At 41.3% G+C, this 27,360-nt stretch overlaps 1 protein-coding gene across 3 annotated transcripts; it reads right to left on the bottom strand.

Moving 5' to 3' along the window:
* Positions 1-154: 154 nt before the first annotated feature.
* Positions 155-25,624, bottom strand: arhgef6 (Rac/Cdc42 guanine nucleotide exchange factor (GEF) 6). 3 transcript variants are annotated; one of them, XM_086101131.1, is made up of 22 exons: positions 25,267-25,621; positions 24,118-24,201; positions 19,904-19,988; positions 15,908-16,029; positions 15,525-15,735; positions 15,262-15,314; positions 14,905-14,999; positions 14,000-14,095; positions 13,599-13,721; positions 10,768-10,906; positions 10,608-10,667; positions 8,681-8,827; positions 7,923-8,009; positions 7,035-7,116; positions 6,788-6,903; positions 6,323-6,502; positions 5,184-5,204; positions 4,224-4,320; positions 3,249-3,335; positions 3,066-3,165; positions 2,667-2,721; positions 155-1,875 (listed from the first exon to the last, which is right to left on the bottom strand). In XM_086101131.1, the coding sequence occupies exons 1-22, from the start codon at positions 25,429-25,431 to the stop codon at positions 1,741-1,743; spliced, it is 2,340 nt and encodes a 779-aa protein (XP_085957257.1). In that variant the 5' UTR covers positions 25,432-25,621; the 3' UTR covers positions 155-1,740. The 3 variants fall into 3 exon arrangements, with proteins under 3 accessions (XP_085957257.1, XP_085957266.1, XP_085957274.1); XM_086101140.1 differs by lacking the exon at positions 5,184-5,204; XM_086101148.1 differs by lacking the exons at positions 155-1,875; positions 2,667-2,721; positions 3,066-3,165; positions 3,249-3,335; positions 4,224-4,320 and having other exon boundaries at positions 4,366-5,505; positions 25,267-25,624.
* Between the last annotated feature and the right edge of the window lie 1,736 nt (positions 25,625-27,360).

Here is a 27,360-nt window from a genome sequence, read left to right on the forward strand (position 1 = left end):
TCACATACTGACAGGATGCATGCAGGTATACGCGCAATCTGTTCGCCACACTTTCCACCATGTTCTTGACGGACTTCCTGTATAGAATTAGAGGCTGCGTGAAAATGGAAAACATAAAAAGAGACACACTTTTCATTTGTTAAATCAAACACGGTTAGAATATGAAATGTTTAATAAATGAAGGACAACATAAAGTACAGAGTGCAAAAAAATGCAACAATACAATAATAATGATGATTGCATAGAACCTTTAAAAGCAGACAGAATTCCCGCTGCAGTGAAGTGCTCAGTGAGGCTGCAGACATTTTTAGCTATTAAAAAATAAAAAAAAGATAAAGAAAATAGACAGGAAGTAGAGTGCCTATCGCATTTACATTGTCGCAGTGCTCTTGAGGAAGACAGTTGCTGCCTTGTACCGATTGTATGATTGTTATTATATGATGAAAATTGGGACCCGCGCAACGAAACTGTACACTTTTTTTCGTGAAGATAGAACTGCAATTCTCTCTCAATTATTGCTTTTTTTTCAACTATTTTTATCATATTAGGACAACATTTCATTTAAAAAAAAATTAACATGATTTTTATTTAAGAAAAGAAAAAAAAAAGTTCATCTGGAGGCACTTTTCGGCCCGGCTAATAAACCACAAGGAAGACTTACAATCTGGATGTATAAATAAATAAAGCATTTTTTTTTAAAATCCAAACAACAGTTAACGCGTAAATTTAAAAAAACAATATACCGGTATATTGTCGAAATAAGCATTATACTCGTACTCATCTGTTTGTTAAGCATCAGTCTACAAATATCTTACTTATTATTTCTGTGTATTTACAATGTTACAGGTGACGCTTAATAAAAAGCTCCATGAATGTTCAAAATCAAATATTTGTGTAGCTTTTTAAGAACCGCATCCAACATTGAGAGGGGGAAACTTTGATATGAATTAAAATTCTAAATATATCATTCATAGCTTAATATAGTGATGTCCTGACAGCACGACAAACAAATGATGGCAAAGGGCAGTAATAGTTGACATGGTAACAGAAGCTTCCGGTTCAGACTTGGGCATAAAAAAATAATAATAATCATAAGCAGAGACTGCAGTGAGCTTGTTGTTTGTTTCCTTTCTCGTTTTGTTCCATTTCCTGGTTGAAAACAGTTCACAGTGGCGTTCGGCAAAAGAGGCGACGGGTGTAAAAAATGTGTGTGTGTGCGTGTGGTTGTCAAGTGACCAGCAATGCATCCGAAACAAAAATCAAGACAGCATTTTTGGGGGACATGGAGTACTTTGCCACCATCTTGGTGTCAAGGAACTGTATGGTGAAAGGAGTTTAGGAGTTCAATTAGACAAAAATGGTACTTTGCTGCCATCGTAATGTCGAGAAACTATGAAATGAGTGGAGTAGTTTGATTTGGACAAAAATGGTGCTTTCCGCCCTCTTATTGTCAAAGAACTATGTTGAAGTCGGTGGAGGAGTTTCATTGAGGTTTTTTTTTTTTTAATGTTATTGACATTTTTGTTTGGTGGCGCGCCGTGAGATTTCCCGAAAATGTACCTTGGCTCCAGAAACTTTGGAAAACACTGACAGCGCGCACAACCATATATATTCGGACTGTGATGCAATTTCTGTGGCTTTGGATGTAACTCTTCCAAGACATTCCGCACTTTTGCACGCACTCATACAAAGAGACCCCCCCCCCCCTCGCCACACACACACACACAGCTCGTTCTGTGCTTAGTGGCCACTACCACCGCCTCCATCGTCCCACGTGCAGTCGTTCTTCTGCTTGACCAGCTTCCTCACCACTCTCTCCAGCTCTTTGCGAGACTTCTGCTCATCCTCAAGAAACTGCTTCATCCATTTGTTCTCCTGTCGTAACATACACCGGAGAGGACATGTCGTCAAGAGGGGTTTGAGTGTGGGCTAGAAGTGAGTGTGAGCGCAGATGGTTGTTCGTCTTATGTGTGCCCTGCGATTGGCTGGCAACCAGTTGAGGGTTTACACCGCCTACTGCCCAAAGACAGCTGGGATTGACTACGGCATGCCCCGCGACCCTTCTGAAGATAAGCGCATCAGAAAATGGATGGATGGACGGATGAAAAAAAGCAGGTCACTTTTAACCTACCGTGGCACGTGACCCGCATCACCGGACATTGTTAGCGGTTAGCAGTCAGCAATTGTAGCTTGCAATCAGACCTGTTGCATTTTTTAAATTCTCATTCAAAGTTTTTTTCATCTGTAATTTGCTGATGCTATTGGCAAAGAACGGGAATCTGGAGCGCCAGGAGAAGCATTTTAAAACGGTACACGTGAGCTACGATTGTGATGTTCACACATTTAACATGTTGCAAAAGTGCGAGCAATGCCTACGCGTCAGGTCTCCCACAAAAGGTAGGCAGTGATTTCCGTTTCACAAACTCGGTCTTGTATCTAGTTTATTTTTCCGTTTCGTTCATGTTAGAGGCCGTTGCTCATCGCGGCATGGGTGTGCGCGCATGCGTGCGCATACGTGCACGTGTGGTAACGGGTCGATCGTCGGGGTTTGGTTGGCTTGAGAAGTAGATCTTCAGTGAAAGAAAGTTTGGCCACTCCCGAGCTACACTACACACCACCACGAAACACAATAACAAAGACTTTGTTAAATCAAGACAATAAATTACCTTTTTCAGTTCATGGACCTCATCCTTTAAAGCATACACTGCATCAACCAGACTCCTGTAAGAAAAAGTGTGGGGGGGGAAACTGACACAGTATCCAGCTTTGAGAGGTGATGATTTCTAAGACGAGGTATATCTGCTCAATCAATGGAAACTTACGTTTAATAAATGTATTTATTATTGTGGTTTGAGTTTGCAGTGGTGCAGAACTGCAGTGTGTCATACTGAGAGCTGTTTCTACGTAATTACTGGTTATTTAGGTGCACAAAGAGAGCCAAACGACCCTCTATTAGGCAGTGTAATTCCACAACAATGCAAATTACGACACAGCATAATAAACACCGTTAAGATAAGACCTCAAAACGCAGACAGAGAGACAGAAAGTCAGCGGCATGCGCTTACTTCTCCTCAATGACCGTCTGCCCGTTGCTCTTCATCTCCTCCACAATGATTTTCTCTTCCTCGGGAAGGAGCACCTGAGGCACGCATTCCTTCCGCACGGCTACACCAACACAGGCACACCGTTTGATACATGCTCACGTGAGCCCGGCGGAAGGTCAGAACGAGGCGATAAAAGATACAAACGTGTGTTGGTGGAGTGCAGGCTGGCTCCTGTGCAGTAGGCCTCGATCACCCTCAAGATCTGAGCGTCCTCTTCCAAAGCCACCGTGCCTGGAACACAATTCATCCGTTAGCTCCGCCAAGAACATTGCTTTAGCGTGTTTGTTTGTTAGCACAAAAAAGAAAGCGCATGGTTTTCATTTCCAGGCAAATCATGTTTGAGTGCCACTCCAGAAGGTAAACCAATCATGTTCTCTGCACCTGTTAACATTGCATTCCTTAATTTCTCAGTGAATACAGTCAACTCGCACCAATTCGTGGTTGTGCTTTTACTAAGTGCAAAGCAAAAACAGTGTCACAGTACTTTGATGGCGTTGAGCTATGCAGAAGTGAATTGAGGAGTTTCGTTTTCACCAAAGGTAGTGCTTTGCCACCATGTGGTGGCATATATGGGCAACTACAAACCTTTTGGGGGTGGGGGGGGGTGTCAATTCCTCACGTAATTTCACTATTCGCAGCATGGTTTTTCATGCATGAATCTTAATGACAAAATTCACACATATGAATTAAGTTGGCTATTTTTTATTTTTTTGTACAATTTGGTACTGATCCAAATTATGATTTTGATTCAACTTCATATCTATTCACCGTTCATATCCATGACTAATTTTGAGTCGTGAATGAAGCCAACAATGTTTTTGGATTATTGGAGGGACCTGGAGTTCGGGTAGAAAAACGATTTTCTCCAGTTATGCCGGCAAACATGCAAACCCCGCAAAGGGCTTGAGATTCAAACCCTGCAACTTCCAACTGCAAGCCAGGTGTGCTAACCACTCATCCACAGTGCTGTCCATATACAGTATATTTAATTATCCTTATTTCTTCTGGGGGAAATGATTAAAAATGTGAGGTTACTTGAAGAGATTATGTTCCACTTCAACACACACTATCAAATATGAAAAGTGTAGAAATAAAAATTTTCTTTTCAATCAGTCGTACTTCTCCTCGTGTGAACCTCGTCATCGGAATGCTTCCTTTCCTTCTTCCTGTTTCCAGGCAGAAACTTCTTCATGGGTCGTGGGCTCTTGCTGGAGTCCTGCAGGGGCACATTGTCAGTGAATCTCTTTGTCATGTTACCCTGAAAAGAAGCAAAGACTGCAAACCAAATCACTGCACAAGCTCTCAGAGACCAAGGACAAAAAGGCAGCGAAGCGCGTGGCGACAGCTGTGACCAAAGCGGGCATGTAGTCACACCCTGATAAAACCTTGTCCCTCAGCGAAAATGCATTTGAGGAAATGTGGAATTGAATTCACGACAATGTGTCAACACATTAAAAGCATTGTACAGGGAGTCAGTGCAGAAAAAAATAAATAAATCAAACGAAAGCTTTACAATGGGGGAGATGTTTGCAAAGCAATGGGAAGAAAGAAGGAGTTAACATTTTGACACCACTTGTTTTGCTTGCAGAAAGTTTGATGACAAAAGACTCTTAGCACAAATCTTTCGACAGTGAATGAATGAAAGTGCTGATAATCGAATGCACCAAAAAAAAAAAAAAATTGGTATTTTATGAAAGCATACAACGGTAACATAAATAGAATGTAAATAACAATAAGAATATTAAGTGATTATCATAAATTCATGCTTCGGTGACAGACACTTGTCTCCCTCTCAAAAGGCCGACTGACTGCTTTACAAGTTTGAAGGCACCCGTGATACTAATCGCACACACAAACTTTTTCTGGCTTTATTGTCATTTTGTCCAGGCCTGTTTCAAGCTTCTGCTCTTGAATGCCTGAAGGCCATTTAGCGCAGGAGAGAAGGAAGAGAGCACACATGCAGGCTTTCACAGGAAACCACATTGAGGAAGGAGGAGTTATGTTACTTCACCACTGGGGCGCACACGCTTGCTAATACACACCACCAACTCCCAGAGTCACACAGGAATCTAACCTTACCTTCATGATATAAGACATCCTCTACAGAAGACAGAGTGGAGAAAGAGAAAAGAAGTGTGTGAAAATATGACGGGAGAAAGGTGCGATGCAGAGTTAATAGTGTCAACATTTGCACACCACAGAAACACCCTCCACTTTTTTTTTTTTTGCCTGATTGTGTACTGTGGTGAAAAGATGGAGAGAAGGGCAATGCATTGTGGGACTAAAACAGGCCAAGTGTGGATTCGACTTGATTCAGTTTGCTTGGCAGCATTTTGTTTCACGGACAGCGGTCATGCGAATAGAAGTAGGCCATGCGAGAGAAACTCGTTGGATGTGATTCCTGCAAAACATAATGCAAAAGAAGACAAATCGACTCTCAAAGGCCACTACGTTAGGTACTTGTGGAACTTGATAAAAAATATTCGACCTTTTTTATGACATTGGTGAATACATTATTTTCATTATAAATACAATTTTAAAAAGAATTATTTTACTCATAAAAAATATGAATTCAGATTTATTTGATTTACAATGGAAGAGATAATCATGAGCAAAAATTACATTTACATGAAATTTGTTGCATTATTTTAGCAGTAATTCTCCTAAAATTGGTTAGTTAAAATGCACTTTTATTCATTCATACAGTTAAATAATTTATTGTAAGTTATAAAATAAATATTTTTAAACCGATTTTTAAAAAATGTTATGAAACTGGCAATTTTGGGTGGGGGGTCGGGTTCAACACTTCTGAATTTTATATATTTGATCAAATGCATTTATTATTGTTCAAAAATAAGTAAAAACGATTTTATTAAAATATGCTGTTTTATTGCAGCAGTAATATTTTTCCCCCTAAAATGGGTTGGTTAAAATATTAAAAGAGATACAGAAAAATATTAAAAGAGATACAAAAAAACCCCCACTCACTGCAACTCTTCGTTGCAGGATATGTTTGCTGAGCGAGTTTTCAGATTTTCAAAATGGGGATTTTGTTTTAAAGTTTAGACAATAGACGTCTTTGCTGTACAATTCCAACAAAAACTTCATGGAGCGTGACTTTGTCTTAAAAGTTAATTTATTTATTTTTAACCGATTTAAAAATCGAACGTGGCCCCCGGGCACCAAAGTTTGCACACCACTGCTTTGCAATCTCCTACCTCTTTGTAACCCAACGCGGCCGAGGGTTTGAGGGGCGGCGCCGGACGCAGGCAGCTGAGTGACCAGGGCTTGCTCATCTTTGGTGGTTCGAGGGGACCGCGGCTGACGGCGCTGAAGCTGCCAAGGTGGGACAAGTGGGTAGGGGTGCCCACCATGCTCAGGGGCTTGCCTTCTACCGTCTGCACGGGGGAAACAAATGCAAAAGAGCACCGCATATGACAAAAGCTTTCCACACTGTGAGCTTTGGTTTTGTGTGTGTGTGTGGGGGGGGGATCCATTACGCGCTATGTTTATGTTAGTCAATTTTATTTACACAGCATTTATCACAGTCAGGACTCAGAAAATGATTTGTGTGGTGTCTACTTTCGAATGAGACACCATGAAGTTTTGAAATATTTTGCGGTGGGGAAAAAAAAAAAAAGTACTTAGCAGTCGGAATTCTTAAGTGTTTCTCAAGCTCAAACCTTCAAGATGGTGCTCGAAGGGCTGCCTCCTTTGCTAAACGGCTGCAGGTGCTCCAGCCACTCTTGCAGCTCCTGGGCACTGCTGCAAAAGACCATCACCCGCTCCATCATGCTTCCTGCAGTTCAGGCAAACACACACACACACTTCCTTGAGCACTAAGAGACCGCATCCGCTTCTGGGAATGTGTGTCATTTGTAGAAGTGCAGGCTAAAAAAAGTCGTTTCTAGTGCTTGTCAACATACAAACCTGTGATGTCAAATGCAAAGTGTGCATTGTCCATATCCTCCATGTGTCTCGTTACAGTGGTGCCCGTCAGTGGCAGTCGTCCCTAAAGAAAGATATTAGACGTGAAATCATGATTTGTACTGTCGGAAAGTGAGAAAAAGGACGACACAGAAAATAGGTATGATCTGCCATGATCAAAAGAAGCTTCTCGGTTCTGGATTCTGTTGATGGTGAAGGAACTATTTGCTATAAACCAGATCACGAGCTTTTGAAGATAATAGCAAGACACACTTTTCAGGATAAGTCAAGCTGGTATCGGGTATTGCAGGACTGAGGCGCTATTTATACCAGTGCATCCCTGGTTTTAAGGGTGCCCGCAAAAGATATTTGTGGTAAATGATTCAAAAGGGTCAATGTGTGAGGTGAGGTGTGAGGTAATCTGCCTACCAGATTTTATAAACAATCTAACTTTCAGAGACGATTGCTCACGGGTAGGAGAGCCCTATTGATTTTGGCAAATCCGACTTAAGATGTCTGCAGAGGTCAAATCAACATTGGTGCCCTCCATCTTGCGAGTGCTGCAAAGGTTTTGAGTATGTAAAGCCAAAACCTGAGTGCTTTCAAAGGATTCAAATACTGTTTTACAGCATTTTATCATGCACAGGTTAAAAATAAAAACCCTCAGACATTGCAGATAGGGATTTCCCATCAACATTTTGTGCACCCGAATCCACCTCACTCAATTTTGAGAGTCTTCCATTCCAGAGTCTTGATCAAAGAAAAAAAGAGACATGCCAAGTAATGAAATGAGCAGGCCTCACTGGAATAGTTAAATATGAGCATGTCTGCCAAAAACAAAACCGCACACATGGCTTTGTTTCCAGCTGTTGATGAGTGGAAACAACTTGCCTGATAAATGAAGCCACTCATCCGTGGACTGGTGGAGAGCATCACTAGCACGTTGGGGAAAAGCATCAGGTAGCGCTCATCTTTGTCCTGAAAGAGATGCGCCCATCTTCATGACATGATCATTCACATAGGCAAAAAGCATACGAATTCCTGTAACAATGATGCTAATTTCAGTTAGCCCATATGTGGCATATTGCATTGTATGTACTTATTTTGGTGTTTTAATAATTGAATCATTTGTAGTGTGTGTCAGTTTGACAGGAAACTACAACAGTGAGTCTTCGCTTCCTCAAAGTGATGTTATACAATAGACTCCCCTTTTCATGAAAGCGAGAGGAAAAGGTACAAAGGAATACTTAAAAATATGTGTTGTAAAATGTGTGCTTGGAGGGTTAGAATGTAATTTTAGGGTGGATTTTTCATTTTCTATCACAAGTGGGTCAGGTATGTATCCCCGCGATAAATTGTGCTTTCATAAAAGTACAACATAATAGCTAGTGCTGGCTAGCTTTGTGAGTGAAATAGCTGAGAAAGATGATGGCAACATTAAGACTGGTGCAGAGGTTGACACTAAAACGTGTGTTCTTCTGCAGTCTTCTTCCAAGCCCCTAGTCAAACCAGACCCCCCACAAAGAAAACCCACAAGAAAGACGATGTCGCTCTTTTAGTTTTGGTTTAGTCAACATTACCCACAAAGCTCCCTTTGGAGGCTTTCACACTTGATGTTGAAGCACATTGGGATTTAACAACTCTCTCACCTCATTGGAGCCGGTTCTCATGTGGACCTGGGAAATGTAGAGCACATGACCCAGACTCTTCATGCTGTCTCCTTCCCAGCCGCGCACCTGTTCCGACAGGATTTGCAGTTCCAGGTTCTTGCGCTTTCGCAGGTCCTGGCACTGTGTCTAGAGAAAGAAAGGAAAAATAGGGGACTAAATAAAAACCAATAACCAGACAAATACAACTGGTTAAAATGTTGGTGTCACTTAGAAACGAGTCACTTACAAAAACATGGTTTGTCCGATTTATTTCATGTCATAGTCATTAAAACAACAAAAAAAAAAACACATTCCCAAATAACTCCAAACTTCTGAATGCATGTATTTACAATTTGATTGAAAAGTAACTCCCTTTTTTTAAAGTACTTTTTTAATTGTTTGAACTTGAAATCGGTTGACAATAGGGCGGCTCGAGAAGTTGGTGCCCATATCAAATAATGCTAAATTCTTTCTTGTCATATTCATTTTGTTTAAAAATCATAGAATAAATAAATCACAAAAAATGAAGAAAACCAATTAGAAAAGATATTCATACAATGAATTACAAAAAAAAGTGTTTGAAAATAGGGAGTTATTTTTCTGCCCCCCTGTATTTTTCTTTAAAAAAAAAATCCTGATCTTAAAATAATTTTCTCCGTCTGTGACATTTCCACGTGCTAATTATGGCCTCTCCCTACTCAAAAAGAAAAAGAAAAAAAACACGCCAGGGTAAATGTTGTCATTTTCCATGGCAGATCACACATGAGGGCCCTCTGTGGGCAGAGACCTGTAGCAGTGTTACAAATCGGCCCGCGTCACACCCTCATCACAACCCACAAAGTCAAACAAGATGTGTATGTATATTTCATGTTGCCATCTTACTAGGAACTCTGCTTCGCTGAGGAAACTGACAACTGCTCTCAGCCTCAGTGTGGTTTTGAACCCATGTCGTCAACAAATAGCATCACAGCACATCCCCACACTTTAAATTTTTTTTTTTTGCTCCTCATTTCAGGGGGAAAAAATTAACACTTTCTAACAACTATTACAGAGAACCCCCATTATGTGAAGGTTCACCTTTCGCACTCCTACAGTATTACAAGTTTTTAAGCAATGTTACAGTATACAGACAAGTGTGAATTTATAGTCTGTGTAGGACTGTGTTGTGCCGCAACTTGTCACACAACACTGAGCTCAACTGGAAAACATGCAACCTAATTAACAGCGATAAAAAGCGGGAGAAAACTCCACTTTTCCAGCAGAGTAGAGGATAATATTTGCCTGTGGATTATATTTCATACTCTGTTTATATGGTTTGCTGCTCTGCGTGCATTAAAATAGCAGTTTCTTAGGAACTATAAATTACCATTACATATGCTAATTCTCATTTGCCGGTCTATGGCGTTTTGCATTTTATGTTAGCATTAACCTAGCTTTTGTTATTACAAGGTCTGGTTGAACAGGTTGATATTTTAATATATAATGTTGAATTATCTTTGATTTTATGTGTCAGTTTTTGGGCAAATTCCAATGGGGAGTGACAAATATGATTTGCCTCTTGGAGAACTGTTTGAGCGACAGTCTAATTGTCCATTCCTTAAAATGCTATATGCTAGAATCCCAATGTAACTGCGATAGTGAGACGAGGCACAAAGTAATACCTTCAAAATGTTTTGCTAAGTTTCACTGTGCTTAAAGCACAGCTTAAAGCACAGTGAAACTTAGCAAAAAGGAGGCGTAAACTAATATGAGAGCGAGATAGAGAAAGAGAAAGAGAGATTATTTCTGGAAAAATATACCTACGAGATTTCTCTGCACACTGGATTCGTCATTCCAAAATCAAGAAATGAATATTGAGGCTCACGGGGGGTGCCTTGTGATGCATGAATCAAGATTACAAGTTCCCGTTGCCATGTCGCACACTCACCACTAAACTCCTGAACGCCGCTGTGGCCTTCACAATGTCGGAGAAGTCTGGGTGGGCTTCCTATAGTGAGGACATGGAACACTTGTACAAGAGGTCGAATATTTATGCAGGAAGACATTAGAATATTTTTTAATACTTAATAATTTGGATGCATCTCTACCTCCACGTGTCTCTCCAGCTCCTGCAGCAGAGTGGGGTACTTGTCCAGTCTCATGAAGGGCTTGCTAAGGCTGGTGGTCAGTGTCAGGATGCCCGGAGCGCTGGCTCCTTGGCTCTCCATGAACTTGTCAAGGTCCTCGCTAACGGAGAGGAAACGCCCCCGAAACTTAATGTCATGTCATTATTTCATAGCCTGAATATTTGCCACGATGGGACATTAACTGCTGAATATTAGCCAACTAGCTTAATTAGCCAGTAATGGCTGCGTCCACGCAATATTAGTTTGCAATCTGGATGTGAAGTGGTGATTTTTAACTTAAGTGGTTCCAGGAACATCCATCCGTCCACTATCCATTTTCTAATCCGCTTATCCTCACAAAGGTCGCGGGCACACTGGAGCCTATCCCAGCTGTCTTCGGGCAGTATGCGGGCTACATCCTGAACTGGCTGTCAGCCAATTGCAAGGCACACATAGACAAACAGCCATTTGCGCTCACAATCACACCTAGGGACAATTTGGAGTGGCCAATAAAACTGTCATACACATTTTTGGAATCTGGGAAGAAACCGGAGTACCCGGAGAAACCCGAGGCAGGCATGGGGAGAACATGCAAACTCCACACAGGAAGGCCCGAGCCAGAATTGAACCCTGGACCTCTGCACTGTGAGGGCAATCTGCTAACCACTTGTCCACCGTGCCGCCCTCCAGGGACAACACTTATGTGTTATTTTTATTTTATTAACTGATGGAAAATTTGTCACCAAAGGGGTCCGAAGAGAAACTAAATATAGCAACATTGTTGCCAAGTTGGTAACACTGAGTAGCTGCTCACTTCTCCATACGCCTTACCTGTGCCTGAGTTTTCATGGTAACAATACTTGCCATTGGCATTACATCCCAAAACAATATGATTGTGATAATTGGATTTTAAATGTGCTGTCATTTTTTTTTCATTTGTGCATTTTGTCCGAAGAATGTCAGAGACTGCTTAAGAAGTCATCTGTGAACAGTTTAAAATTGTGAAACCAAGTGCTTGTGCACTTCACATGTCATCAATTAAAGCATTTCCAGTCACACATATTTTTCAAAACTTTGTGTTCCGCTTTCTAAGTAAAATGTGTTTAACGTGTGGGACTTGAAACATTAGACAAACCTCTGAGTAACATGAAACCTGTCATTGGAAAGGTTTACACAGAAAAAACATGACTCGTGTCTCTGATCAAATATGAACTCGAGCTCATGGAACAACTTCACTTTTACCTGCTGTTTCTCATTTTACCTTCTCATGTGGCTACATAGGATTGTGAATATTACAAACACCTCCCAATACCACGCGTATGGCTAAAAAAAAGAAGGCCTCCTATGACGCTGGCAGAAAGGAACAAACGTTTCACTCTTTAGTGCTCCCAAAATGAGATAACATAAAATAGTTAATAGTGGAAATATGCATAATTATATAACACTGTAGATAAATGTTTTGCTGTAAGTACACCATATATATAAAGTTATTAGTTTAGTGAAAGTTGAATGCTTGAATTGGAATTCTAGCCCCTCCTCAACCCCGCTCTGTGGTTTTGTTTGTAATTTGTTGTTTGTTTCTATGTCATTACTACAAGAGTTTATGTATAAATATTGCTGCTCCGGCAATTGAACTTCCCTCACAGAATGAATAACGTCTCTTTACCACTTTACTTAGCATGGCAGCAAAACCGCAGTGGGTGCAGCTTGTCGACATGTAGCTTCCTGTGTGCAGGTCAACTAATGTTGCAGCTCAGTGAGATGTCAGTCCTCATGAAGTGATTACACCATTCCTCAACACGGCATCATTATTTTCACCACTCGTGGAAATGAGACCGAATTGTTACGTCAAAGGATATAGGGATGAAAGCGTGACACCTAGTGGCTTCAAATCATACTGCAAGCGTCCATATGATTCGATCCAACTGCCCCATCTAACTAAAGAGATGCAATACACTTCAGATCAACAATTGATCCTTCAGTTAGGCAGTGGTTAAGAAGTGAACTGTGTTTCTAATATTTTGTCCCTACCACATAGCTCATTGAGATATACTCTGATATGAAATCATCTTTCCCCATTGTAATGAATGGAAATTCTATTAATCCGCTTCAACTTCCTATAAAACACCAACAAAAAAGTTTTTGGTTTGTTTTTGAGAAAACACTAATTAGTTTCATGCCTTATGAAACCATGGTCATAATATACTTAAATAGAATGTAAACAATTAAACAACTATAAATACTATAGAAATATGAATAGTTTACTGTAATGGGGAAAATAAGGGTTTGAGGTGTATTCGTAAAATTAGATTATATTGATGGGTAAGTGATACATCGAAAGTTAATGAATTATTGTGGATAACTATATAATGGTTGTTAAATTGATATTGTTCCACAAGATGTATTGTAATTTGGAATATTGTGTATAGTCTATTTTATGTATGGGTAGCTATGAATATTCCGAAAATACTCGGACATACTAATAATGACATAAATGTGCTCCTGTGTTCAAATGCTAAATGCTTAAAGGCTTATGACACTCCAATTTCAATGCTAGTATCGCTAGCCTATCTATGCTGTTTTGCATTGAGTGTTAGCATTAAGCTAGCGGACTTTGATAAGACATGGTTATGTGATTAGTTTAAATCCACAACAACACAATTTTCAGATTCCTAAAATTAACTACTCACAACAGGTACTTGATCAGAACTTCAACAGATTTTTAATGTAGCAAAAGGTTGTTTTATTTCATGATAGAATTATTCAAAATAATTCATAATTAGGGCGCATGAGAAAATACGTCGGTGACTGACCTGTGATCCGTGAGGATGCAGACGGCTAACGGGTGGCTGGAGCAGTAGGCCAGGTAAAGGGACTTGATCTGACACATCATATTTAAGAAGCATCCGGCCAGCCGCTGTTGGCCTTCTGGGACTCTGCAATGACAAAGTCAAGGTCAGAAGAGTGGCATGACAAGAGAGAGCAATAAGAAAAGCAAACAGAGGAAACCAAAAGGGGACATCCTTGTTTTATTCTCCAGATGTCTATAAAGATAAACTCCAGCACGAATAAGAAAGTGGGGGGAAAAAACATCTTGTGTTTGATGACATTAGAGCAGGTGTTGCGACTCTTGTGATCAGTGAATGTTAAGACTCATAATGAGGTGATAATTTCCTCCCTCCAGAATGAAATGCTTCAATAAATGATGACTTACTTTAGACATTCCTCCAAAGAGGCAACCAAGCCCTGCTGGAAGGTGAGAATCTCCTCAAGGTTTCCACAAAGAGTGGCGCTGTCTGCACTGCTCAGCCTGTGCACACAGTCATTGAACACTAAGTAACTAAATATTCAAATATTCCACTCGGAGAAAAGGTGGCAAAAATACTCAAACGCTATACTTTATACAGGATGAGAAATATGACCTTAGTGCTTGTATTGGCAAGGAAATCAAAACTAAAAATCATTGGACATAGCTTTAGTGCAAACTCAGTTCTGACATGATAATCAGGACTGAATTGATGAGAGTTCATTGGCTGAACTGATGTGATATGAATGATTGTACCTAGAAGAAGTGATTGGTGGGTCATTCCATGCTAAATCACTTGTACTTGTGATTCTGATGGCACAACACTAAATCTCAAATTTGAGGTCAATAAGAGCACGAGTTCGGGAGCTACGGCCCACTGAATTTTAATTACCGGTAATCCTGCAAAAAAGGGCCGTGGCCGACTTCCTTTAAACCCCTATAGCTCAGGAACTACTAGAGCAATCTTCACAAAACGGGTATTGTTGGAAAGAGAATACATCAAGGGATCCTTTACAAGATTGTTGCATATTTTTCGACCTTGAAATTGACCTTGTGGATCACATGACCTTCAATGTTTTCATGAAATGTAATCTCTCAATCTCCTCAAACACAGAAAGGTTTCAGAGATGTAAAAAAAAAAAAAATTCGGGCCCCTACTCCAATTGACCCACAAATGTGAAATTTAGTGTTGTGCCATCACTAGCAACGAGCGCAGCAAGTTTAATTCAAATCAAAATCCGCTTGGTTAAACCCACTGGGTCATTTGGCATGGAACAATACGACCCTGGTGAGGAAAAAGCCGTCCCCCTTACTTGTCGCTGGCTTGTAACGGTCGCAGGTAACAACTCAACACCGTTTGCAGCTCTTTGACAAACTCGCGCTCGTGTTCCAAGATGTCCTGCACCACCTAAAAAAAAGGCAACAGACACAGTACAGTGGTGGCATTCACGACTCACTTGCTAGTCATATAGGGAAATATACTTATTTTCCTGTTATTTTCTTAGATTATTTGTTTTTTGAATATACAAAATATGTTACTTAATGTCATTTTCCATTTTGGAAAAAAAAGGTCAACATTTGATTTTGCTGAACAGTTTTATGATTGATAAGCTTTAACATAAAATATCTTGTCAATTAAAAACAGGTTGAACATGATGCTGTAAACTCACCACACTGTAGTAGCTTTTGGTCAGCTGAGCTCCTTTAGGAGACAGTGTTTTTTCTACGGGGGAGAGATTCACAATGAGTCTTTTAATGCAGCGATTCCCAACCACTGTGTTCAGACGGATCATCAGGTGGGCCACCAGAAATGACCAGAAGTTGTTTCCAATCTTGTAAATTTTTGTCACACAAAATCAATATAGAAAAAATGGTTCACTTTTTTCCCCCCCAGAAATAAATAACGTGGCCGTCATTGCGCCATCCGACTCACCGCAGGCCTTGACCTCGCGCACATAGTTGCTGGGGAACCATCCCGTCTTTCCATTGAGGTTGCCCTCCCACCAGCCGCCTTCTTCCTGCCGCGTCACGACGATGACGTCGCCTTTGGTGAACGACAGCTCGTCCTCGTTGTTCTGCTTGAAATTGAAGCGGGCCTTCACCATCAGCTGCCCGCTGTTACTGCTGCCATTCTCCGACATCTCCTGTCATGTGGGTGTTTACATATAAGAGACGGTCAAATTCAGTTCACTCGTAAAGGTTATATCACCTTTTAGGTGCATCCTGAAATTTCAACGCAAAGCTGAATATCCCAAACTTTTTGTGACGAGCGTATGTGAGCTTGTAACAGAACAAGAGAGAAGACGGAGAGCATACCACAGATTTGGATTGTCGCCGCAGAGAGCCTTTGGACTTGGCGGAGGAGATTGTGTGCAAGGATGATGTCCGACTAAGTGATTGTGTGCCGGACTGCGGACATGATCTCTCTGCAGCACTGTCTGTGGACACACAATATGTAGCCTTGATTATCGGGTTTTCTTATCTCATTCAAACTGGATAGTCAAGAACTCCTGGCATGGGGTGAGTGTGCATATGCTAAAATCATATCAAGTCAAGTACAACTTTATTGTGAAATGTGCTGTATGTTTAACACACATCATATCAGTGACTTCTGAATTTCTGGCCTTACAAGATAAACTGATGTCCAAGACGCATTGCTGTTATTTTCTCTCTCTCTTTTACAATGAGACGTGAAGATTTGGGCAACACAGTGGTTAGCACGACAGCTTAAAAGTTCTGGAGTTTGAAGTTGGAATATCTGCTCCAGCCTTCCTGTATGGAATTTGCATGTTCTTTCTCACTGTGCTTGCATTGGGCCTTATCCAGGTACTCAGACTTCCTCCCATATTCCTAAAACATTCAAGCCATGTTCATATTCAAAAACAAAGATCACAAGGGAGAAAACACAAAGGCCTCTTGTTGGATCAACTAACTCATGACTGATGCACCTCAAGTCATTTTTGCAACCCCTATAAAAAGTCAACCATCCTTGTAAAAACCACACCAAAGTAGCTCATTCCGTTATCTTTCATAACGAGACTCACAACAAAGTCTCCTTCCAGCATTTAAGTGCCTGCTTTGCAAGTTGGAAGTTCTGTCAAGGATTCTGCCTCGCCACAATCCCGTTTTGTCCGCTGTGGCCTATCACAGGGCTGCCATGGTTGCCGCAACATCAAGTAAACGTAACACATCGCGACTTGTTTCAACCAAGGTTATTAGAGTTAATAAAAACTAATAAAATAATTCAAAGTAATATTTTTTTGAAAACTGTCCTTCAAAAATTAAAATACTAGTCAAGTCGACAGTATTTATAGAGCACTTTCAAACAGCCATCGCTGCATACAAAGTGCTGTACATGGAGCAATTTAACATGCACAATAAACAGTAAGACAAATCGGTAATAAAGGCGGTAGAAAGCACCAAACAGTAAAACCAAGAACAAATCTAAGTCATGCTGAGTCGAATGCCAAAGAATACAAGTGAGTTTTGAGGAGGGTTTTGAAGATGGGCAGCGAGGAGGCTTGCCGAATGTTCAGTGGGAGGTCATTCCAGAGAGAGGGACCAGCAACAGAAAAGGCTCGATCCCCTCTGAGCCTCAGTTTAGTTCTTGGTACTTCTAATAATGTCTGGTCCACAGACCTGAGGCGCCGGGCAGGTGTGTAGGGGCGGATGAGCTCAGACAGGTAAGGTGGCGCGAGATTATTCAGAGATTTGAAAACAAATAAGAGGATCTTGAAAATAACTCTAAAATACAAAACGAAAACGATTTAAAAAGGCCGCTGGTGGTGAAGTGGTACACTCGCCTGACTTGTTTGCAGGCAGCGGGGGATCGCTTCCCACTCAGTGACGGTGGGGATGTGGGTGTGAATGTTTGTTTGTCTCTACATGTGCCCTGCGATTGGCTGACGACCAGTTCAACATGTCGTCTGCCTTCAGGCCAAAGTCAGCTGGAATAGGCTCCAGCAACTCCCCGCAGCCCTGTTCAGGATAAGCGGTGTTGAAAATGGATGGATGGATATATGATTAGATGGTTGTTCGTCCGGCAATTGGCTGGCAACCGGTTCAGGGTGTCCCCCGCCGAAGACAGCTGGGATAAGCTCCAGCACCCGCGGCGACCCTTGTGAGGATAATGGATATATATAATTAAAACATAATGATTAATAATTAACTGACACCACATCCTACGTTTAATGAACGTGTACAGCGAAAATATATTTTGCTTTTGTCTTTGTCAATTAATATCATACCTGTTAAAAGATGTTCAGTATTTATATTTATTTTTGTCTTGCTGTAAGTGCATCCAGAAGAAGGAAGGTCGAATAGCTATTTGGCAATTGCACATTACTTTATTACACAATGCTTACTGACTCCATATACCAAAAACAAACGAACAAACAAAAAAAACAAATGACTAAAAAATAAAAACTAATACAATCTAACAACCGCTAGGAACCTACCGGTAATTAAAACTAATTTTTAAAAAAGTCAAAATAAAAAAGTAATTATAACGAAAAATTATTATAATCCTCTTCGGAACTCATCTCCACAGTCATTATGTCATGATCAAGACAAAACAAATAAAAAAGTGATGTCCAAAACGGATCTATTCACAGAGCTGTGAGTCTGCAGCAGCATTCGGTGATGTGCATGGGAAGCAGATTTTGTCTGACAAGTCACCACTGACAAAATAACACTGAGACTGAGGGAAGAAAGTGAGCAGAGACCAGTTCTGCCTCCTGAAGCAATTAGCCCCAAAGCACTGCAGGCCCACAGCACTGTAAATATTTTAAGCTGCAACCTGAGAGTAGTGTGTGTGTGTGTGTGTGTGTGTGTGTGTGTGTGTGTGTGTGTGTGTGTGTGTGTGCGTCTCAAGGGCGATATTAAAGTTCACATTAATGTACAGTATCTGTGTAACAACACCAAACCCTCATTTGAATGGAAAATGAACAAAGCAGGATATTAGTATTGCATCAAGCAGAGCAGGCAAATCTGGCACCTAGCAGGACACAAACACACACCAGCTGGCCTCTGCCAGTAAAGCCTTGATCAAATGTTGCATGACACCAATTGAGCAACACAGACTGTGTTGTTGCCTCTTAGCCCACCAAGTGGTACAGTTTGCCGCAGTACAATTTGAAATTGCAAAACTTGGAGCCGACTTGTGTCTCCCCCGTGGACTGTGGGATGATCGCTGCATGAGCCACACAACACAGTGCACTACCATAAAAGCAGTCAATTCATTCCACAAAGAGGATATCTTACTTTTATGTGTTCTTGTCTTGCCAGTCTCTGCATGTAGAGTTTATAAAAATAAATAAATATATCGATAGATAAACGAATATTGAATTACTGTATGTTCGATTGTAGTTCTATGGTCCATGCTTTACTTTTTTTTTCATTGATTTTGACATTGTTGGCCTTTGTATTGCCAATATACAGTGTGTATTTTATCACTGGTGTACTGCACATGTTGACGTTCAAGAGTCCGTCCAATATACAATACAATACATGCTGATTTATATCGTGCTTTCACAACAGCGGCAGCTGTAACAAAGCGCTGAACAAAACAGTTAACATCAAGTAAAATAATAAACACGACACATAACATAAAACACGGACAGTCTGAATGCTCAAGAAAATGCACACTGACACCCTGACACCACTCTGAGAGTATGTGTGTTCTGAGAGGCAAAGCACGCTCCCTACCCATTAATTTCCGAACGCCAGCTGATGTTATAAACGAATCAGCAGCGCATGCTTGAACTGTTTCCATCTGTACTGTCTGACACACGGTGCTACAGCACTACTTTTTGGGGCAGTCTGAATAACCAAACGATACAATTAAACAACATACACTGAGTTGCCGAATTGACGGCGTGACGCAGCGCACGCTCTGAGCGTATTTCCGAATGCAGCCACGATTCTGGAACGGGGATTTTCAGTGCGAGTCCTAGCTTTATTTTCTCTCTTTTATTTTTGTCAAATTAAAAGGATTTTAGCAATAAATTTAAGTCACAATGTTGTGGTTCAACCGCCGGACTTGAATTCCCACTGGGATATGACTCAGAGTCACTGAAAAGTGAGTCTGCTTACTCACAAGGACAGTCCGTTAAAAAGCAGAAGAACCTTCCAAGAAGTCACTGTGTCCTCTATGCCATTTTGTTTTTGTCACAATTATGCAGCCCACATGCATAATTGATTAATTGTGGAAAAACTGGTGAAGCAATCGATGGTGTAAATTCACCGTGGCCTTGTTTGCGAAGCAGCGGGATGCAGGAAGGTCACGGAAGGACGGCGCGGGCTGCCTCTTACCTTGTGTGGCAATGTTGACAGCCAGCAACGTGGTCAGGACCTTGCCAAAATTCTCCCCGCTGTACAGGCAATCAGGCTCAAACCCCTGGAAAGGTACACACACAAAAAAAAAGCTATAAAATCACCATGTCGCAAACAGGGTGCTGTACGCCAATAATTGGATGCACAATTGAACACTCACTGGAATTAAACAGGCCTCGGCTGTACACACACTAACTATGTGCACATGAAGCATGACCCATATTCTGTGAATTAGTAGTCTATAAAACAGCCAGACACCATTACGATTCACTGCACATGCTGGCACGCAGTGCCGCGTCTCAGACAGCTATCTCATTTCCTTCAGAGCTTTGGGTTTCATATTTTAAATAAAACATCTTAAATATAGAGTTTGAGTGGCCCGGCTTCAATCTTGCTTTTGTCTGAGGACCATCACATCACCTTCGTCAGCATCACATCCTGCACCGAAGCACGAATGCACTGAACTAATTGTCAGACAATTTTTGCATTGGTGGTGATTTTAGAGAAGAAACATTTTGTATTCTGATACAAACGTGGTATTCGGATCATGATAATGATACTCATGAAAACAATACCGGAATTATTTCCAACAGAAATATGCCAACTCATTTGGCATGACAAATGTAACTTTTATAAATAGAAGACCCACCGCACACAGAGCGATGAGGGCGATTGAGGCAAAAGTGTACAATCATGATTCATGAAAGTATTCAGTCGGCACCTCACAGCTGCCAACTGACCATCACACACATAATCACTGCAACAGAAAATCCGTGACTCTGGTGGTCCTATCGAAAACAACATTTTGAAATGCCATATCCTATGCAACTGACCCCCATGCCCCCACCCCAAAAAAACTGGCATGATTATGGCGGCAGAGACTCTCTCCGCTTAGCTTTTCAGCCACACTTTCATATAAAATTTTCCACAGTGATTACGGGTAAATACTGTAAAACCAAATATGCATACACACCAAATGCTGTGTTGGTACGGCTTGAAATTGGGACAACATTCATTTGCAATTCGTATTTCAAATTACGGGCTGCCGCTCACGGAAACTGTCTCAATGTTCTGAACTCCTATTTCCAAGTAAATGTTGTATTGAGCAAAACAGTAATGCAGTAACATTACATTGGATTGGATACAACTTTATTGTCAAATGCACATTTGACATGTCCTGAGAGGTTGTGCAGTAGCATGGATGTGATGACAAGGTCTTGTGTTGACATCATTAACCCTTTCATGCACAAATAATAACCTACATCGGGATTTTTTTTCCCCTCAAGTTAATTTATTACTCTGTGGGCATGAAAAAAAAAATAATGGCAGTGAATGGCAACACACATAAGGGTCCATTGTAGTGGTTGAAGCACAACTGTGACATGAAGATTACGGTAATTAATACAAGAGAAAACAACATGTGAAAAGTTGTCCACTCGAGTAACCGCTGTGCCCGAAAGGGATAAATAACTAGTTTGCTGTAATTGAACCGCACCTCCATCGCTGGCAGCCAAATCGTGAGCTCCATTTTGCCCCAACTACTTTTTAAACAAACCGAACAATGAATTGTACAAATTCCAACATGTGATCAATTATCACCAAGTGTGTTTTTATGAGCATTGCCAATAAACTCACAAAGTAATTTGAACAGGTATACTATATTGAAGTTTGTAAATTTCTGATAAATGTTGCACAGCTGTATGTAATGTATCAATCTCCTTGTATGTCTTTTGCAGTGGTAGGAATTAACGAAGTAGAAATACTTTGTTCGGTGTTACTCTACTAAAATCCTTTTTTTCAGGTATATGTACTTGAGTGTTTATTACTACAAAGATGTTTTACTTTTAATACCTGCATTTGAAAACAGATAGCTGTACAGGCTTGATGTATTTTTCAACCTCTACGAATAACGGCACAAGAAAATAAAACGATGTAAATCGCGTTCGATAAGGGTCCACCGTGTCTGAGATCTTAACTGATTGAATTCTTGCCACGATATAAACGAAAGTAAAAAATATCACATTTACTCACCTTCGTGTGCGTCCGTGATACATTCATGCAAACTGAATCGATGCGGCACGACACGGGGGATCATCCCAAAATAAGCGAAACGTGCCCACAAGACGTCATATGAACTTATTGGACATAACAAAAATTAAAATCCAACCATGACCACACAATCGCACACTCTAATAAATCATCCCATTCAACTGAGGAAAGGAACAAGAGGCCTTGAGCTCTTCATGCCACTACCTCTTTCGGTATGTCAGTGCAGAAGTGAAAACAGTATGACTGTCTTCTTTGTGGAGGCATAGGATAAACAGGCACTATTTGCTGCAGTGGCGGGAAAAAAAAAAAAGACACAATCACGTCAGCGACCAAAAGATGGGCAGGGCTGGTTGGAGGGCCTCAGGCTGGGTGGCCACGAGCTGCTGCTGGCTTCACAAGGTCTAATTATGGTCTGAGGGGGACCTCCCAGACATAACAAGCCAGTTAGGCATTGGGAGCTCCAACACTCCATCGTGCAGTGAGTCAGACTGGCATAAAGCAGATGATGTGATTCAAAACCAGACCAAGATTATTTATAAAATTAGAGAGGACGTGTCCAGTGTGGCACACACCGAGGGAGCGGACACTCCCAACATCTGCAACATATTCCCTCCATGATAATGGAAGCATTCTTCGAAACAGTCTGGGACACTTCATTGTATTACAACTGATACGACAGCCATTACTTTCATTGAATTCTTCCACCACAATCCTTTTTTGTTTTGAAACTATTTCTATTTATAAGCTTTATTATGACACATAACGACACATTCCTAATCAAAAATGGATCAAAAAGTATATACAGAGAAGTTTCACATACTGCATTTGCTGTTAGGGATTTGTAGAGTTACGTATTTTTTGATTTGTTTTTGGGAACCTCCACTTCGATTTTTACTGGGAAAAAAAAACACCGAGTGAGTTGAGGAGTTTCATTTCGACAAAAGATTTGGGACTACTGTAGAAAACATTTGGGAGGTATCAATTAAGTGATTTTTTTCTATTTGGGGCAGGGCTCGGTCCATATCCGCAGGGAAACACTTCACACAGAAATAATTATCTTCTTTTGGTGGTTTCTCTTAAACAAGGCCATGGATAGGGAATATCTCACTTCTCTCTATGTGTTGCGCCATTGTTGGCAATACTCCCTGCTTTACATTCCTTCATGTCACTGCTGTCCCCTTTTTTCTGCCTTGTAGGACCCCCTAAAACCTCAGTCGATCAAGATCTCAACCGCTGGTGACTTTACTTCTCTTTAGTTACATCTTTGTTACATGACGAAAAAGTAAGGAGTTAAAAAGTACAGATATTAAGTTTTCAAATGTAGGGAGCAATAAAATACTTCAGTGAATACAGTGTACAAATTCTCAAACCCTGCAGGCTACCTGGTTAATCCTGCCAGTCGAATACTGATACAATATCAAAGATTAAGACTAGTTAAGTTTATTTATTAAGACGAGTATCTAAGGATACTTAGATCTCTACTGTGTAACTGTTAATGGCTCGTAGGGTCAATGGTTCCCTTGATTGTTCCACTGTTAAGAGTTTAGAACTAAAATGCCTTGTTTTAGAGGCTACATTAAAGTTCAATTTTGTGACAAGACAAGCTATTGAAAATTAAAAGTCCAGTACTGAGAGGTTATAGCAGAAAGTGTTACATTTGAGTAAAACCTACGCCATGTTCACTAAAGGTTTGCATTTTAAAGCATATTTGACTAAAATAAAATTCATTTTCATCAAAATCGCAACAAATTATGCAATTTAAGTACAGTATATTACTCAAAGGAACAACCGGTTCCGCCTCCTGCCCGAAGACAGCTGGGAAAAGCTCCGGCACGCCTGCTTCTGTCTGAGGATAAAGCGGTTCAGATAAAGTAAAGTAATTCAACTGAAAACGCTACGAAAGTACGGTACGAAATGTCCAACTACACTTTACTTCCTGGCAGACAGAACGCCTGTTTATGTGGCTCACTCCACATGGACGTGCTGCGAAATCCGATACACTCCAAGCAGGCTCGGCTGATCACAACACAAGCAAGCAGGTCTAAGTCCACTCACGGGGAAACCTGCACCGGTGCTAAAATGGCTAATAAATCGACGCAGAAGCGGTGGCAAGGTTTCTTCGCTAAATCCAACCGCAAACTTACCTCCACTTTCAAGGACGAGCATCCTCTCAGAAACTCTCGAATGTTGCCTAAGCAGTCGGCTTCGGTTCGCGGATCCGGGCAGTACTAAACACAAACACACGGGAGAGAAAATAGCACGCTCGAGCACGAAGGGCAAGCAATACTTTTTTTAAACACGCCGACTCGAAGCTAACGCCACTATAGTAGAGTCTGAAGTGGTCGCAAGAATGAGAGTTTATGAAATATGGAGTCAATCCGCATCCTCCTCGTTGAAACATAGCTATTAATGACATCAGCGTCAAGCTTACGCCGACGTATACAGTTCCGCTTATTTATACAACTTTCGAATTAAAAGACAAATAAAGTTGTGTTGATGATTGAAAACCGAGATGTCGCGCTCTATAGATTCAATTATACCGCAAACGATAGGCCAACGGCGAGAGGTGTGGGACAATCGCTGCACGAAAACTTCATTATAAACCTACATTTCACACGGTTAATTTTGGTACTTTTTAAAAATAGTTGCCTGCAAATCCGTGAGGTGCGGTTCTTCTTACTAATACTTCCCTGTGCTTATGGTTGGTATACTGTTCGTTTAATGTGCAATAAAATATATCCATCTTCTACCGCTTATCCGGAAATATACAGAAAACCAAAACGTAAGAGCTATTTCCGGTATTATTGTTCTACACTCTGTTTGACACCGTCTTCCTGCTTGCCGCCAACTTTACAAAAGAAGAGGTCGAAGCAAGCAACCGGGAAGAACCTTCGAGGAGGAAGTGACGAACCCTGCCTGCAAACTTATCAACTTTACCATCTATTGGCATTTTAAGTCTGAAATACCCCCCCATTAAGTTTAATAAAACCCACTACCTCTCCATTTGATGGTGTTTAACTGTATTTGGCAAAGCGAAGGTTCTTCCCGTTTCTGCTTCCACCGCTGCATAAGCGTCGAGAATGCGGAACATTATCAAAGTATTTCTTGGCAATAGTACAGCAAATATTGCCCTTTAGCCTCGTATCATATACATTGGCGACGTCATTAAAAGCAAAAATTTCGTTGCAACTTTTAAAATGGGCGGCCTGTGCGTCTGTGTTGATATCAAATCCCCCCCTTCGTGTCTACTATCGGACCACATTATGTCAACTTTTTTTTTCAAACTTCTCTACCTTGGCACTGAAACCGGGCACAATCTTTTCGACCAGCTTGCATAGTACGAGGCCATCCTTCAGCGAGGCTTTCAAGAATTCCTCCGGGTCAGCGATGTTCTTCTTGGGGGAGCCAAGCACTCCCAGCGATATCAACCACGTTACGGTCTGCTCCTCGGGGTTCATGGCGCCGTCAAACGGGCATTGCCTTGGCGACGGTTGTCCGCCTCCTCCTCCCTCCGGTGGTCAGGTTCCCGATCGGCGTGCAGTGCACCTCGAAACCCCGTACTTCTGCTTGAAGTTCGGCAAAAGGCGTCAGAGGGTGGGGGTAGGGGCCGGCTGTGTTACTACATGCCAAAAATGATGATCACCCCTGCTGGTAAGCAGACACCTCAACAATAGACAGCAGCAGAAGTGCACTGCCAAGTACAGTAGCGCTTTTCTTACAAAATAATCCGCCCCCATTTCTGTACATTTCTGCAGGATATTGCGACTAACCGAAAGTCACAACAGATCAAAGATTGTGCCTTTAAATTGGCAGTTTGTTTACACGACCTCAGATCATTTTTCTTTCATCTCTATTTTTCCGCCTTTTTAGTCATTTGCCGTTCGTTATGCGTCATGTAAACCCATTACGGACAGTTTTCCTCATTTTTGGACATGACATTAATGAGAGGAGAGTATCAGCACTTGTTTTGGGCCACAGCCCCGTTTTTCATGAACGGAGAATGTGGGCGCTGTTTGACTGTTCGCAACAGTACAGCTGCGAATGCCAGGACGAAACGTGCAGCCGAATGCATCCCGGCGGAGATAGAAGGATGGGAGTCAGTGCTCAAACAAAGCAGGAGACACTTAAAACTGGTCAGAAGTGAACCAATCTGTGCGTTACGAACCCACAGACGAGCTATTAAGTGTTGGAAACTAGAGTTGCTTGTTTGCTTTCATATACTGTATAACCATTCATTTATATTAACATTGAATATGTCAACATGTCAACCCTAAGATGCGAAATTCACGTCTAACGAAATGTAGTCAATCAAAGCACACTTCAAGGAAGCACCGGTAAATAAAAGGGTCTGTCTTAACCGGTGTCGTCTATTACATGAAAGTGACTTCGCCTGACAGCAGGGATTATTTTACAAATAAAAGTTTTGTCTTGTCGACATCGCCATTTTATAACGCTGTTGCCTTCGGTCCTCTGTGGAAACACTCGACAACCATCGTCAGCGACATCCAGTGACTGCTCGTCTTCATTGTTGATGTGTGATCACGCGAGAGCAGAAACTTTTTTTGTGTGTGTTGAGATTATAGGAGCAGGCCACACACAAAGACCAAAACTGTTAAAATGCCCGATTTTCTGTCGTTAGTGTCTGTCACGATTTAAAAAATCTTTGAAGATTAAAAAAAAATAAAAATCCCAGGCCTAAAGCACTTTCCCAGCCTTCTTTGCCACCCCTTCACACATTCCTTGAAGTATTCTTCCAGGATCCTTCATGGCTTCATTGTCATGGCCATCTTGATGTTGTCCAGATCTTCAAAGCAGGACCCCTTTGTGACTCCCTTGAGCTTGGGAAAGAGGAACAATATATCTCACTGACCCAGTGAGGGAGGTTGCTCCATCACGGCCATGTTGTTCTCGGCCAGGAACTATCAGATGCTCAAGGGATTGTTCGCATGCGCTAGTAAAGGCCACAATTCCCGCGTACTAAGCAAAGCAAACACAGCAGAATCTCTTTGTGGAAGTACTGGCTGAGCATCTGGTCCACATTGAAATGGAAAACTTGGAAGTTGGACTTGTGTGACGCCAGTCTTTGAACTTTTCTGTCACACCTCGTACATCTGTTCAACAACTTGACTCATGCAACACGACATGCACAGAGGAGAGCCCCAGTCATGTGTGCAAGTGTATTCGCGCCGGATGGCTAGCTGCCGCCACTAACCACAAATAGCACTCGGTCTCTAAATTCCAACACTGTCGGTTCGGATAGTATATGACAGACACTGCCAGTCCTATGCTTAACAGGATTTGGCACAGAACTGCAGCAAACTAATGATTACACTCACTCGTGAGGCGAACCATCTCAAGCTTGTATCAAATTTTGGCTCATGATATAT

This window comes from Hippocampus guttulatus, chromosome 2, assembly GCF_054856545.1.
Source record: "Hippocampus guttulatus isolate MCC_2025c chromosome 2, RoL_Hgut_1.0, whole genome shotgun sequence".
Classification (NCBI taxonomy): domain Eukaryota; kingdom Metazoa; phylum Chordata; class Actinopteri; order Syngnathiformes; family Syngnathidae; genus Hippocampus; species Hippocampus guttulatus.